This window comes from Alligator sinensis, unplaced genomic scaffold (assembly GCF_000455745.1).
Source record: "Alligator sinensis unplaced genomic scaffold, ASM45574v1 scaffold647_2, whole genome shotgun sequence".
Taxonomy (NCBI): domain Eukaryota; kingdom Metazoa; phylum Chordata; order Crocodylia; family Alligatoridae; genus Alligator; species Alligator sinensis.
In genome coordinates, this window is record NW_005841832.1 from 4,332,940 (window position 1) to 4,346,907 (window position 13,968).

The following is a 13,968-nucleotide window of genomic DNA, read 5'->3' on the forward strand; positions in this document are numbered from 1 at the left end:
AGCGGGGCTAGCGCTGGGCCCGGGCCTGCGGTTGTGGCCTGATCGGGGCGGGGTTGCTTCCCTGCTTCCCTCCCCCTGCCCGCGGCTCCTCCGCCTCCTCAAGCCCTCGGGGAGTTACTCCCCCCATAACAAGTACTTGATGTAGTAACAAGCCTCTCAAAAGCCGCGGAGAAACCTCCTCCGAGCAGTGCGAGCCCCTCTCCGGCGCGCCCCCGTCCCGTGCTCGCCGGAACGGCTAGAGCTGAAACTGGCCTGGGAGCGAGCAGGCAGCGCCCGCCCCCGCGCAGGCGCGGTGCCACGTCCGGCCGGAGCCAAGTCAGAACCGCGGTTGCTAAAACTTCCTGAGGGCCAGTGCGCGCGGGTGCGGGGCGTGAGGAAGTTGTCCTTCCCCCCACCCTGGCTGCTGTCACAACATTGTGGCTGCTGTTCAGCTCATTAGTATTCAGGGTGTTAGTAAACACTCAGGAGATCCCCGGTAGAAGCAGCCACCCCTGTTGCAGAGGAAGGCAACGCTCACCCCCACCCCCCCCCACCCCCAAACCAAGCTCATCGGGGGTAAAACCCCTTCCTGATGCCAACTACAGTAGCCCTGAGTGGACGGCACGACCCTCTGGCTGAGAACCACCAGGTTTCAAGTGCAGCAGGACCAGGGGCCCAGCCCAGTCCCAGTCCCCAGCCCTGGCTGCAGCTGACACTCTGGTTCTGAGAAACCCCCGACCCCCATGGCGGCAGGCCATCTGATGTGCACAGGAAACATGGGCAATGCCCACCAAGTAAAACTATAAGTCCCGCTTAGTCTGAGGGCACTAAGTCAAGTGATAACTGGGGCCAAATAGGGAAGAAAACAGGAACAGGGGTGAAGGCCAGCCCACAGCAGCAGGAGGGGGGAGAAGTAAGAACATGAGACCTACCACTGATGGTCTGGGGCTGAGACGTAGCCGCATCTGGGGTGGGACGTGTCAGGGCTGGTTCTACACAGACCTATCTTAGCTGCCAGTGACAGGGTCACCCCACGGGTCCATATTGCCCAGCCTGTATCACAGCGCTCACATTTCTGGGCAGAGTATCACTGGGCATTGTGTAGTGGCTCCTCGGACTCGTTCAAGGGCCAGTGGGCACTCTGGTGTGGTCTGCTCAGCGTCCCCGTCCCCCCCTTGAGGCATGTGTTATTAATGTGACCTTGCTCCCATCTTTCGTTTTCCATTTGTCCCAAGGAGTCGGTTGGTGTGCCTGTAGTGGCCTCCCTTTCACAAGGGAGACTTATAGTTTGCCTTGGTGGGCTTAGGCCCATGTTCCCTGGCACATCAGATAGGCCTGTGTCACACAGGGGCAGAGAGCGAGTGCTGGAAGGGAGAGTGGACACGACATGACCAAGGTTTTTCCCACTGTTCCTCTCTCACTTGCAGCCTCCAGCATTTAAGGTTCAGGAGGTTCTGATTCGAGGGCTGTGCCCCTCACTCCTGTACTCAATTGCTATCCATGCCCCTTTCCTCCAAGGGTTGGTTCAGTCCCTTTCTGAATCTGGCTCAGCTGCCAGCTTCCACCACCTCTGGTGGCAACGAGTTCCACACTTGAATTGCCCGCTGTGAAACAGCTTCCTTTTGTTAGCCCCCCTTCCCCTGCCCCATGGGGCAACCAGCAAAGTCCAGGAGTGTGGGTAAAGCAGAGGATCCTGGGAGGGGCGAGATGGCCTGGGCGTGGCTGGAGGCCATGGGAAGAAAGCAGGGGGTTGTGGGGTGGGGGAGAGGATGGCAGGAGTGAGAGGTTCTGGGGGTATGGGCAGTAACTGGGGTGACCACCCCCCATCACCTCCATCCCCAGGTCATGCCACTACCTGACGCTGGGCTGGACCTTCTCCTACCTGCTCTTCTTCCGGATGGTGACAGTCTTTGGACTGCCGACCCCCACGCCCTACACCAATGCTGTACAGCTGCTGCTCACGCTCAAGGTGGGTGGGGGGGTGGGGGAAGGCATCCCCTAGGGGGTCCATGCTGCTGCACCAGGTGGGTCTAGGCGGGCACCTCCTCCCTGGTTCTTTCCCGTTGCCTCAGATGGTGAGCTTGGCCCATGAAGTGCAGGAGTTCAGCCTGGCCAAGAAGCAGGAAGTGACATCTTTCTCCAAGAACCCTGTGATTGGTCTGATCCCCAGCAAGCCAGGGCTGATGGAGATTCTCTGCTACAGCTACTGCTATGTGGGACTCATGACTGGTACGAGGGGCATCCTGTGGTGGGCTGGGAGCCAGGATGCCTGGGGTCCATCCCAGCTTGGGAGGGGAGTGAGGTTTGGGTTAGAGCAGGGGGCTGGAAGCCAGGACACCTAGGTTCTGTCCAGGCTCAGGGAGGGGCACGGCATCTACTAAGACGACAGAAAGCAGGGTAGAGACACACCTTACAGAACAATTAAATAATAGTCTGTAAGGTGCATTTCCACCCTGCCTTCTGCCGCACTTCAGACTGACACAGCTAATAACTTCCATCTGCTAACGAGATCATTTCCCCACATTCAGTCTCTTCTCTCTCATGATCCTGCCTTAGGCAGGTCCCTTCCAGCCTGATTTCTTTATGATTCTTCCACATGGTCCATCCCATCTCTTCCTTTCCTTTTTCTTTTTCTCTCCCCTCAATTTCTTTCCTTCTTTCCTACTGTCTCCTTTCCTCATTTCCCCTCCCATTTTTTTCCTTTCTTACTCCACAATCTACCCCCCTTGCCACTAAACACATCTCACTCCTCCTGATAATCTCCCTTGTTCCCACCCCATGTGCTCCTCCCCCCAGGTCCTTTCTACCGTTACAGGACCCATTATGACTGGCTGCACCAGCCAAACTCCATGGCCATCCCCAGCTGGCGCCCCCTGCTGGCACAGGCACGTCTGGTGCCAGTGTTTGGGCTGCTCTTCCTGGGGGTGTCAGAGCTGTTCCCGCTGGAATATGTTCGCAGCGAGGCCTTCGAGGCTCGGTCCCTGCCCTTCCGCCTCTTCTACATGACGCCAGTCTTCTTTGTCTTCCGCATGCGCTTCTACGTGGCCTGGCTGTGTGCCGAGTGCGCCTGCATTGCTGCTGCCTTTGGTGCCTACCCTACTACTGCCCGGGCCCGCTCTGGGAGTGGTCCCACGACCGACTACACACCCCCTGAGAGGTGAGGGGCAGGGGCCTTTCCCCTCTAGGGGATGCCTACCTTTACCCAGCTCCAGGGCGAGGCTCTGGTTGGCTTGAGGAGTGGGATAGGGGCAAGGACTGTTCCCCTTCCAGGGCATTCTAGCCCTGATCCAGCTCCTCAGTGAGGTGCTGTCATGACTTGAGCTGTTCCCCTCCCCCAGCTCAGAGGATGGGGCACCCTGTGAGTATGACTACGAGACCATCAAAAACATTGACCCACATGGCACTGACTTCTGCGTGCGTGTCAAGGATGGGATGCGGTACTGGAACATGACGGTGCAGTGGTGGCTGGCCCAGTACATCTACAAGAGTGCCCCCTTTGGGTCCTATGTGCTGCGGTGAGTCTGGGGTGGGTAGGGGTCACAGGACTGGGGGGCCATGTTGTGGGGAGGCTAAAGCCTATGGGAAGAGGGATCTTGGGGTGGGAGGGGGAAGAGGCTGTGGGGGGGTCACTTCATGGAGGAGTGAATAGCTCCAAGGAAAGGTATTTGTAGGGAGGCTTATGGACTGATGGTGGGGGCGGGTGTCTCTGGGAGGTTAAGATGGCTGCCTTGGGGGCATGGAGTTGGGGGAGGGTCACTGAGACAGGGGTGGTTGTGATGACTATCAGGGACATTAGGGGTGAGTGATCAGGGACTCTCAGATCTGCCACATCAGTAAATCAGTCACATGCCACATATGGACCAGGAGCCGAGGGTGCTGAGAGCTGGGGTGGGAGAAATGAGGCATCTCAGGACTCAAGTGGTAGGGACTGTAAGGGGTAGCTCAGGGCAGAGGTGTCAGATCAAGGCCTCCATGGGGCTGATGCATGGAGTGGGATGCTCAGGGCTCCTCAGAACTAGCCCTGTGTCCCCCACCCCCCCAGGAGCGCCTGGACCATGCTGATCTCAGCCTACTGGCATGGCATCCACCCTGGCTACTACCTGAGCTTCCTGACCATCCCACTGTGCCTGGCAGCAGAGGGTGCCATGGAGGCAGCACTGCGGGGGCGCCTGTCAGCCCGGGGACGCCTGGGCAGCGACTGGGTCCAGTGGTTCCTCAAGATGCGGGCCTATGATTACATGTGCATGGGTTTTGTGCTCCTTTCCTTCCAGGACACTGTGCACTATTGGCACTCTGTCTACTTCTGCATCCATGGGCTAGCTGTGGCCCTCTTGCTCCTGGCCAAGGTGCTGGGCAGGGGCCCCCATGCCACAAGTCCCCAGGGCAAGGAGGATGGGGCCAAAAAAGGCCCTTCTGCTCCGGAGTGGCAGCACCAGGAGTGAGGGGTGGTGAGCAGCTCCTGGAGGGAGAGGGTAGCAGACAGGGTCCCCTTCCATCATGAGTCTCCCCCTCTTCCTGTGGGTCCCCACTCCCCTGGCTGGCTGGCTGCAGGGAAGAAATACTGCCCCTTCTATCTCAGGGTGGGGGGACACCCCTGAAAGCAGGGCCTCACTCCATGGGAGGCGCATTGCCTCTCCTCGGAGGGGCTTTTGCCCCCAAACTATTCTCTTGGGAGTGAAGCTGCCCCCACTACGCTTTATCTCTGTCCCCTGCTTAAATGTCCATCTGTCCCTCAGATGCCAGTGTTAGGGGTGTCCTGGGCTGCAGCACCCACTGCTCCTGCTTCCTCCCTGTCAGGGGCACGAATGCTGTGGCCTTCCCCTCCTGGCTCAAGGGTGCAGGGAGGTGGGGAGCATTTCCCAGGGTTGGGCCTGGAGGCAGCTGGCCTGTGTGCACCCGGGGACTGCTAGAGTGCCTGGGGACTTCTGGGGCTGGGGGAGGCTGCCCTGACCTGCGGTCTCCCCTTTTTCCTCTTTTTTTAAGTGCTTAACCTGGTTTAAATTAATGCTGCATTTTTTTACAAACTGGGGTACAGGGGAGGGAAGGGAGGGTTGGGAGGGATAGGGGGCAAGCAAGGCACAAGGCAGGGGCTTGGGTGGAGAGGAGGTAGCTGGTTGAGGGTGGGAGTGAGGGGTGCTGGGGGCCTCTCACCAGGATCCCCCCGCCTTGGGGGTTTGTGTTTCCCGTGGTAGCGGTGGCTGGTCCAATAAAACACTGAGCCCCTTCTGTGGTGCTGTGAGTTATTTTTATCGTGGAGTCCTTGGGAGGTTGGGATTGGGGGCCATCTATTTGGGAGGGCTGTAGCTTTGTCTGGTCTCTGGTGTCCTGCAAGGTCAGCATAGATGTGACCTCTAGACCCCAACCTGTGGGTTGCCCCACATTCACTGTGGCTTTGGCTCCCAGCATCCAGCTTCACTCCCAAGAGAAAGATTTCACATGTTACCAGGGGGAACAAGCACAACCTGAAGTCCCAAGCAGCAAAGAGATACCTCTGCCTCAGTAGAGGTGTTGGGTGGAGGGGGTCCAGCTAGAGGTTCCCCTGCTCCCACAGGATTAGGCTGTCCCCCTGTCCCCAGTTCCTGGCCCCGAAGTAGTTGTGTCAGTTCCTCCCTGCACCCCCCTGCCCACCCAGCACCCATTTGTTCAACCTCCAGGCCACAAGCCTCCTGAGTGCTCCCAGCCATGCCAGCATGAGACAGGGTAACAGCGCTACCAGGGTGCCAGCAATCCTGAAGCTTCCACTTGTCCTGTCCCAAAGCAACCCTAGCTACACTGCCCCTTTAGCCCATGCTTTCCCCACTGTAGGAGGAAACAGAAGTATGTACAACACAGACATACCTGCCTAGCATAGCACAACTGCCTGATCCCCTCTCCCCCTTAGCATCCTGGGGTGTGCCCTGCTGGGGAAGCAGGGTCTCAAAGAACCGGGGGAGGGGGGCAATCCTAGGCCCTGCCCACCTACCCCAGGGAGGATCCGCCCCTGCCATTCCTTGTCTCCAGGTGCGGCTCAGCTGACAATAATTAAGCCCTGGTTGGGCCTTGGCCCCGTGCCCAGCACTGCCCGCACTTCCTCCTTCTAGGCTCCTGGCAGGGCCAGGACAGGGACAGGACCACGGGTCTCCACCATGGACCGGCACTGGGAGGAGGAGACGGGATCCAAGTGGGCAGGTAGGGGTGGGGCAGGAAAGGGGGCTGGGAGCCTCCCTCTCCCCACAGGAGGCACTGGCTTTGATATGACCCCCATGGTAATGGGGGCAAGACAGCCTTCCCTCCCATCCTCCACTCCTGGATTTCTGGGTCCTGCCTCCAACAAGTGGGCAGTGCCTGTCATCATCCCCACCTATCCCCTGCAACAACAAAACTCCTTGGGGACACTAATGCAAGTCTCTGGGACTCAGCTCTGGCAAACAGATTCTACCCCCCTCCTATCCCCCCCAAACCAGCACCCTGGACTCCTGCGTCCAATCCCATAGCTGGACCCCAATGACTGGGGGGGGGCATAGCTAGCTGTATTTTCTCTCCTCCCCCACCCCAACTACACTCTCAGCTCCTCTCCTGCCCTCTCCAGCTGGGACCTGGGGGCATCAGCCCCCCTCAGCCCTCTTCCACCAGCTGCCAAGCAATGCCACCCTGCGCTTCCGTGGGGACAAGGCCTTGGCCTGGGGGGCTGTGCTGGGGGAGTGGGCACCCCAGGGGATCCCCCAGGCCTGGGGGAGTGAGGGCTCCAAGGAGGAAGTGGCAGCAGACATGGAGACAATCGCCCTGCAGCAGCTGCCCCTGTGCATGGCAGAGAAACGGAGACACAGGTACCCATGGGCACCCTTTGCCAGGCCAGACATCTTGGGCAGTGGTAGCCCAGCTATGGCGGGGAAGCAGTGTGGGAGAGCTAATAGACTAGCACTGAGGGTTGGGGGCAGTTCTGGGAGCCAGAATGCCTGGGTTCTCACCCAGCTCTGGATGGAGACTGGCATCTGGTGGGTTACAGCACCAGGGGGTGGCGGTGTGCTGGGAGCTTGGGTGCCAAGGTGGGATGTGGGACGTAGGGCCTGCATGGGGTAACACTGCCTCCTGCCCTAGGCTGCAGGCACAGAAACAGGCTGGGCAGCACACACGCTGGCAGCAGTGGCAGGCAGGACAGCAGCGCCTGCGGAGAAAGGTGGGCAGCATCCTGCTCCACACCCAGCTCTGGAGGAGCTCCCTGACCTGCATTGAAGGTAGGAGAAACACCTGTCAGAAACACATCCCCTGCCTCAGAGGGGAGATCCCTCCCACCAAGCCACAGTGTGCCTTGTCTTCACCAAAGGCCCCAAACCCTCCACAGACCCTCTTCTCCCAGCCTGGGGCACCCCCTGCTGGTCACCCCCCCCCCCATACACACACCCTCCCCAGATCACCCTCTGCTGGTCACCTCCTCCTCCCTCAGCCTGGGATGCCTTTGCTGGGGTGGGTGTGCTATGAGCTACTGCCCATGTCCTCTACCCAGGCCACTTTGGGACTGGCATCGAGGCCTACTTCAACTTCCTGCGCTTCCTGGTGCTGCTCAACCTGGTGGGTGCCCTCCTCATCGGGGGCTTTGTCGTGGCCCCCAGCATCACCTTTGAAGCACTTAGGCTGAACCAGACTGAGCGGGCTAACCTCACAGGTACATCCAAGAGGGTGCCCTGGACACCTGGATCCTCTCGGCAGGGTGGCACCAGACAGTTTACAGCAGTCTGGACACCCGGGTTTTCTCGCTGGCAGGAGTGTGGGATTAAGGATCCTCTCCCTGATGTGATATGGGAGTGGAGCACTAGGGAGCCCAGCACTTGGCCTCACACCAATGTGCTGTCAGGGACAGAGCCTGGACACCTGAGTCCTCCCCCTAGTGAGAGAAGGAAGCAGGGATGGGAGCCCAGATCTATCCCTAGTATGTGAGGGACCAGAGACTGCACCATGGACTGGGAGCTTGAATGCCAGGATCCCAGCCTCCATGGTGCAGGCTGTGGTCTGGAATGGCAGCCTGGACACCTGAGTCTTGTCTCAAGCAGGGGGTGATTTCTCTCTCTCCCTCTGCCCAGCAAACAGCCCCTGCATGGGATATGACCCCAACCCCCGGGGCCTGGTCAGCTACTTCACCTACGTCATGGACCTGCTCTCAGGCACAGTAAGTGCAGGGCCCCCAGAGCAGCCCCCCTGGCCTTCAGAGTGGACGTAGGAAGGGAGGGTCTAACTGTGGGTCCATGCTCTAGACCAGTCCCTGAGAGGGCACAGGGTGAAGGGAAACTCCAGCCCCCAACACTGCCCATTCCAACATCAACCACCTCCCAATGGAAACTGCAGTCCCCTGGATGGGGAAGACCCTCTAGCCTACCCTTGCCCCCTGAGCCAGCCCTGGGCCCAGATTGGGGACTGTCCCCCCACAGGGAAGCCAGGCCCCAAGTCCAAGCTCAGTGCCTTTCTGCAGGGGTTCATGGAACTCACGTACCTGTTCTATGGTTACTACCAAAACTCTGTGGTGGATGTCGTCGGCTTCTCCTACAACATCTCGCTGGCCTACCTACTCGCTGTGCTCTGCTACTTCCTGCTCTGCCTGGCCTGGATTGTCCACAGGTGAGGACCCCCCTGCTCTTGTGGGGACAGCCTTCCCATATGCCCCACCTCAGAAGTGGCTGCACCTCAGTGCTGTGTTGGAGACACTAGAGCAGGGGTGACCAAGATAAGGCCTGCAGGCCAGAACTGGAGCCACATCTGGGCCATGGGGCTGCCCCAGAGACCACTGGCCACCACTGCACTAGAGACTCTGTGTCCCTGACACTGTCTGGCTTCAGTGAAAATTTGACTTAGCAAGGTGTCAGCTTCTAGCAGGCCTCCCTCCCCCTTCTCCTTAGTTTAATGAGGCTTTTGCTTTTAACCGAGTTTCCTGCTTCCTGAAAGATACAACAAGCTCAGTTGGGAGCCTCCTGGGAGTTTCAAGTCTGGGAGATAAGTTAAGCGTCATGTCTATGACAAAACCCTGGGGTGTCAGGGTGATCCCAGAGATACACCCTGGATTTGTATAAGCCTGCTGGTCCCCCACTGTGCTGAATGGGTATGCCCAGGTCATGAATTTGCCCAGAAATCGCAATGTACCACAGGCAGTTTGGTGATGTAACAGAAATACAAAAGGGTTTATTACATGGAAGAACAAATGGCATTAAAAAAAAAAAAAGGGGGGGGGGGGGGAGGGATCAGATACCTTGACTACAGTGAGGTATAAAACTGACAAAACCCTTTTCCTACATTCAGGCTGCCACTTCACCCACATAGCATTCCCTGGAAAATCCCCTGAGGTCAACCACCCCTCAGTCACAGTCCACCCGGGTCCTCCATTCCCCCCTTGTGGCAGGGAGTCCTCTCCTTACAGTCACTGCCCCAGGAACGCTCCACACAGCCTTCCCCTGACCTACCTTCAGAGGGACCAGAGCATCCTCTAGAGCACTTCTATCAGTGGATGTGACATCTTCCAGGGCTGGTTTCCCCTGGCAGCCATTAGGATCTGGTTGGTTCATACAATTATTCCATGCATAGCAGGTGCAGAAGATGGAACGGTCCTATCACGCTTTGGCCGTGTAACCCCTGAGCACTTTCCCTCTGCTGGCAGGTCTGATCAGCCAGCCATCAGCGATTAAAGCCTCTAGTTATACTCACCCGAGGTGGCTGCAACACAGCCAGGCCCCAGCCCCTACTGTGCCCTACCCCAGAGGCAGCTGTGCTCATGATGGGCAAGGATGCCTGCCCCAAGCCTCTCTCCACAGCCCCACTCTGCCCCCAGATCTGTGCACCTCCTCAAGCGTGGCCTGGTGAGTGAGGATGGGGCCCTGAGCACCTACAGCATCAAGGTCTTTGCTGGCTGGGACTTTGGCTTGACACAGCCACCTGCTGCCATCTGGAAGCACAACAGCATTCGCTATGAGCTGAAGGTGAGGCCAGGCACAGCTGGAGCAGAATGGGGGGAGGGGAGAGGGGCTGGTGTATGGACCAATGTCTACAGAGTTCTGCTGTAAAGACCAAGAGGTGGGGAGGGCTGGTGCATAGACCCATGGGTGGACAGGGGCTGGGGCATGTTGGAGGGGGATTCAGGGGGCCTGGCACAGGGGCTGGGTGGTTCTGCCCTCAGCCATACGTGTCCCCCCAGCTGGACCTGGAAGAGGAGGCTTCTCGCCGCGCCATGGCCCAGCGCAGCCCAGCCCAGCGTGCCTGGCTCTATACCCTGCGCAGCCTCATCAACCTACTGGTGGTTGCCCTGCTGGGAGTGGCTTTCTACTGCATCTACCTGGCCACTGAGTACTCACAGAGCACGCTCAGCCAGGTAACACCCCACCACAATGCTGGTACCTGTCAGTCCTGATGCATAGCCCCCAGCCTTCCTTGTCTTCAGCTCTCCCTGCCCTGCTGGTGCCCCTCACTCCCAACCCAAAGCTCCCAGCCCTGCCCTGGGCTCCCCCAGCCCCACTGGCGCCCCTCACTGCCATGGACAGGGCTGGTGTCCGCTCCCCAGGGCACTGTAGCTGTCAGGGGGCATGGGAAGGACCTGCTCTCACTGAGGCCTGTAGTTACCTCCCCCCATTTCTCCCCTGCAGCAGAGTGTCGCACAGTCCAAGAGCAAGGCTTTCTGGGAACTGCTGGTCTCCTACCTGCCCTCCATCGTCATCACGGGAGCCAACCTGGTAGTGCCTATGGCCTTTGGGGTCCTGGTACGCCTGGAGCAATACCCGTTCAGCCAAGAAATCAAATTAACCCTTGTCAGGTACCAGGGATGGGAGGAGCCCTGCCACATCCTGCCTCATTTTGCCATTCCATGGCCCCTCTAACCGCCTCTGTCTTCCTCCTCTGCCTGGACAGGAGTGTCTTCCTGCGCCTTGCCAGCCTTGTGGTCCTGCTTGTCTCCCTCTGGATGCAGATCACCTGCCACGGGCAGACCGAGGCCTTTGATTGCCGTACCTGTGGCTACAACCACCGGCACTTCCCGGTGAGGCCAGGGCACCTGGGTTGTCTCCCAGCTGGAGAAGTGGAGTCGGTTAGAATAGAGAGGCTGGAGGGAGCAGACCTGACTGCAAGGCAATGCCATGATGTGTCTCTCCACAGTGCTGGGAGACCCGGGTGGGGCAGGAGATGTACAAGCTGCTGGTGTTTGACCTGCTGACCATGCTGCTGGTGACACTGCTGGTGGAGTTCCCCCGCAAGTGAGAGGGGGTGGGACCTGGCAGGACAGAGGCTGGGGGATGGGCTGTGGGCTAGAAGGGCTGTGGAGAGTGTCCAGGGTAGGGTGGAAATGACTGGGGGAACTTGTAAGGGAGAGCTGGAAGTGGGGACGGGAGAAGCTTGTAAGGGATGAGCAGTTGGATGTGGGGGGAGGCTGGGCTGGGCTGGGTCAGGCTGGGCAGGGAGGGTGTAGGGGGGGGCAGGGAGGGTGTAGGGGGGTTCTGGAGAGTCAGGGCAAGGAGCCCATGGGGCTGAGTCAGAGAGCAGAGGGCCAGGCCCTGTCACCTCATCTCCCTCCCCCAGGATCCTGGTAAGCCACGGCCCTGCGTTGCTTGCCCGGCTTTGGGGGCAACAAGAGTTCCTGGTGCCCGCCAATGTGCTGGACCTGGTGTACGGCCAGACTGTGTGCTGGGTTGGTGCCTCCTTCTGTCCGCTTCTGCCCCTGCTCAACACCCTCAAGTACATCCTCCTCTTCTACCTCAAGAAGGTGCGCCCCAGATGCCTGGATCCTCTCCTGGCCCTAGGAGGAGCGGAGGGGTCTGGTGGGTTAGAGCAGGGCGGTGGGGCCTGGGAGCCAGGACACCTGGGTTCTGTCTCAGCTCTGAGAGATGAGTGGGTTAGAACAGGGAGCTCCAGGAGCCAGGACCCCTGGGTTCTGTCCTCCCCTGTGGACCCATCCCTTTCTCCCCTCCCCACAGCTCACCCTTTTCTCCAACTGCCGTCCTGGCGACCGGACCTTCCGCGCCTCCAGCTCCAACTTCTTCTTCCTACTGGTCCTGCTGCTGGGCCTGGCCATCTCCTGGGTGCCGGCACTATACAGCATCTTTGCGTGAGTCCAACCCCCACGCTGACAGTCCCACCCTGTTCCTGCTCCCCTCTCTGATCTTCCTGTGCCAGAGGGAGCAGGGGTGGGGCAGTGGCATCACTCAGTGCCTGGCTTGTTGCCCAGGGGCTGAGTCCTGTCACCCACCCTTGCCTCTGGTTGCTACAGCCCCAGTCCTTTTCACTCCTTGCCTAAGGGCCAAGGTCCTACTCTCTCCCATGTCCAAGTTTTCCTCTCCTCTCCCTGACCAGTCCCCCCTCTCCTCTTTCTCTTATGCAGCCTCCCACCGTCCCAAGCCTGCGGCCCCTTCCGGGCTGAGCCATCTATGTGGAATGCTGCCTTGTTGGCCATTGACGGGCTGCCTGAGCTGGCCAGGGGTTTCTTCTACTTTGTGGGCTCACTGGGCTTCATCGTGCCGCTCTTACTGCTCCTGTGGTGAGAATTTAGTCTGGGCTGAGGAGGGCTGAGAAGGCTGGGGAATCTCCCTCGGCTGAGAGTACACAGAGAGCAGGGATGCTGTGGGGATGGTGAAGGAGTCATATACGCATGTGCACAGGTGCATACCCACACACATGCACAGCAGCGCCTCTCTCCCAGTCCACAGAGCTCCCTTTCCCTCCTCTCAGTACCCCCTGCCAGGCCCCTGCCCAAGCCATCACTTGATGCCAACCCCTAATTCAGTCCCTGCCGGTCCCCTCCTCCCCCACAGCATCTTCCTGTTCTACCTGATGGCTCTCGCTGACTCCTACAGCCGCCTGGTCAAGGAGCTCAAGATGCAGCTGCAGCTGGTGAGTCACATCCTGGGGCTAGGGCAGGGTTCTGGCTGCCTGGGATGGGGATGGAGAGGGGTACGTTCCCCACTACTGGCTCTGATCTGGGATCTAAGCCCCAGGAACAGCACTAACCAGCAGGACACCCTGAAGAGTGAAGCCAAAAGCTTCATCTTCTTGCTGCTGACAAGGAAACTTCCCCCATGGGCATAACTGTGCCTGCTTTGACCACTAGCCAGGTTCCTGGACCTGGCATACCGGGGAGGTGGGCCCCTGAGATAAGTGAAGGCAGCAGTACTGACCCAGCTGGGTTTCGCTCCCCTTGCAGGAGGGCAGAGACAAAGTCTTCTTGGTGAACCAGATCACAGAGCTGAGCTGAGGGGGCACCATTTGCTCCCCACCCCCCCGCTGATGGGGGAAACTCTCCTCCAGTTGATTTCATGATGATTCTGCACCTGCCCTGGATCTGCACCTGCCAAAGCAATTGCACTTCCCCATGCCAAACCCTGGCCCCAGTGGATGGAAGCTGTAGTCACTGGGACAGCACCAAAGTTTTTGAGGCTGTACGTAGAAATCTCTTAGCTGACCCCGAGCTGCAGCCATCTCTGGGGTGGGGCACGGAGACCTGTTAAGAAGCACACAGTGACACTGCTCAGTTTAGTCCTGGAAGCCAAGGAAACAGCTATAAGTCAGTGGTGCTCAACCTATGGCCTGCGGAGCTCCCCACAGGTTTGGGAATTTGGCAACAGGGAAGTGGTAGCAGCGTTAAGGGCTGCAGCTCCGGCTGCCACCGTTCCCCCTGGTGCCAAATATCTAGATCCATGGGGACCCCCCTGGCACTGGATGATATGGATCGCACCCATGGACTGCCCCTGTGCTGGATCAGCCCCACAGACAGACCACATGCGTGGGATCCAACCCATGAACTGGCCCCGTGCCATTCATCCTGTCCATCACAGAATCACCAAAAGCCATAGAAAAGTTGGGCTGGACAAGACAGGCTGAGTTCTCCTGCTGTAAGTGCCTGGAACATCAGGGTGAATAAACAGGAGGTGAAATTCAACAGCTGGGAACCGGAAACAATCAAACCTCCATCCATACCCAGGTGAAGTCCATTGGCCTCCAGATGTTATGGGTTTCCCCAGGCAAGCTGTTAGCAGGGATCGTGGACCACAG

The 13,968-nt window shown here is 59.0% G+C and overlaps 2 protein-coding genes across 4 annotated transcripts; both read left to right on the forward strand.

Annotated features, from left to right (window-relative positions):
* Positions 1-1,441: 1,441 nt before the first annotated feature.
* Positions 1,442-4,777, forward strand: MBOAT7 (membrane bound O-acyltransferase domain containing 7). Its single transcript, XM_014517450.2, has 5 exons — positions 1,442-1,948; positions 2,052-2,208; positions 2,776-3,136; positions 3,318-3,494; positions 4,022-4,777. Exons 1-5 carry the CDS (start codon positions 1,877-1,879, stop codon positions 4,419-4,421), a joined length of 1,167 nt encoding a protein of 388 aa, XP_014372936.1. The 5' UTR covers positions 1,442-1,876; the 3' UTR covers positions 4,422-4,777.
* Positions 4,778-4,780: 3 nt separating this feature from the next.
* On the forward strand, positions 4,781-13,962 carry TMC4 (transmembrane channel like 4). Of its 3 annotated transcripts, none has more exons than XM_014517446.2 (16): positions 4,781-6,147; positions 6,548-6,785; positions 7,057-7,193; positions 7,463-7,621; positions 8,037-8,122; positions 8,423-8,568; positions 9,770-9,917; positions 10,133-10,306; positions 10,578-10,744; positions 10,840-10,966; positions 11,083-11,180; positions 11,503-11,686; positions 11,898-12,028; positions 12,302-12,457; positions 12,732-12,810; positions 13,121-13,962. In XM_014517446.2, the coding sequence occupies exons 1-16, from the start codon at positions 6,105-6,107 to the stop codon at positions 13,169-13,171; spliced, it is 2,124 nt and encodes a 707-aa protein (XP_014372932.1). In that variant the 5' UTR covers positions 4,781-6,104; the 3' UTR covers positions 13,172-13,962. The 3 variants fall into 3 exon arrangements, with proteins under 3 accessions (XP_014372932.1, XP_025052816.1, XP_025052825.1); XM_025197031.1 differs by having other exon boundaries at positions 13,752-13,962; XM_025197040.1 differs by lacking the exon at positions 7,463-7,621.
* Positions 13,963-13,968: the final 6 nt, after the last annotated feature.

What these genes read in the sequence shown, in the direction of transcription:
- MBOAT7 (XM_014517450.2), top strand. Translation starts at nt 1,877, where the DNA reads ATGGTGACAGTCTTTGGACTGCCGACCCCCACGCCCTACACCAATGCT. An exon ending in GACTACACACCCCCTGAGAG is followed by an intron (nt 3,137 to 3,317) that starts GTGAGGGGCAGG and finishes CCCCTCCCCCAG; the next exon opens with CTCAGAGGATGGGGCACCCT. An exon ending in TTTGGGTCCTATGTGCTGCG is followed by an intron (nt 3,495 to 4,021) that starts GTGAGTCTGGGG and finishes CCACCCCCCCAG; the next exon opens with GAGCGCCTGGACCATGCTGA.
- TMC4 (XM_014517446.2), top strand. Translation starts at nt 6,105, where the DNA reads ATGGACCGGCACTGGGAGGAGGAGACGGGATCCAAGTGGGCAG. An exon ending in CTGGTGGAGTTCCCCCGCAA is followed by an intron (nt 11,181 to 11,502) that starts GTGAGAGGGGGT and finishes TCCCTCCCCCAG; the next exon opens with GATCCTGGTAAGCCACGGCC. An exon ending in GCACTATACAGCATCTTTGC is followed by an intron (nt 12,029 to 12,301) that starts GTGAGTCCAACC and finishes TCTCTTATGCAG; the next exon opens with CCTCCCACCGTCCCAAGCCT.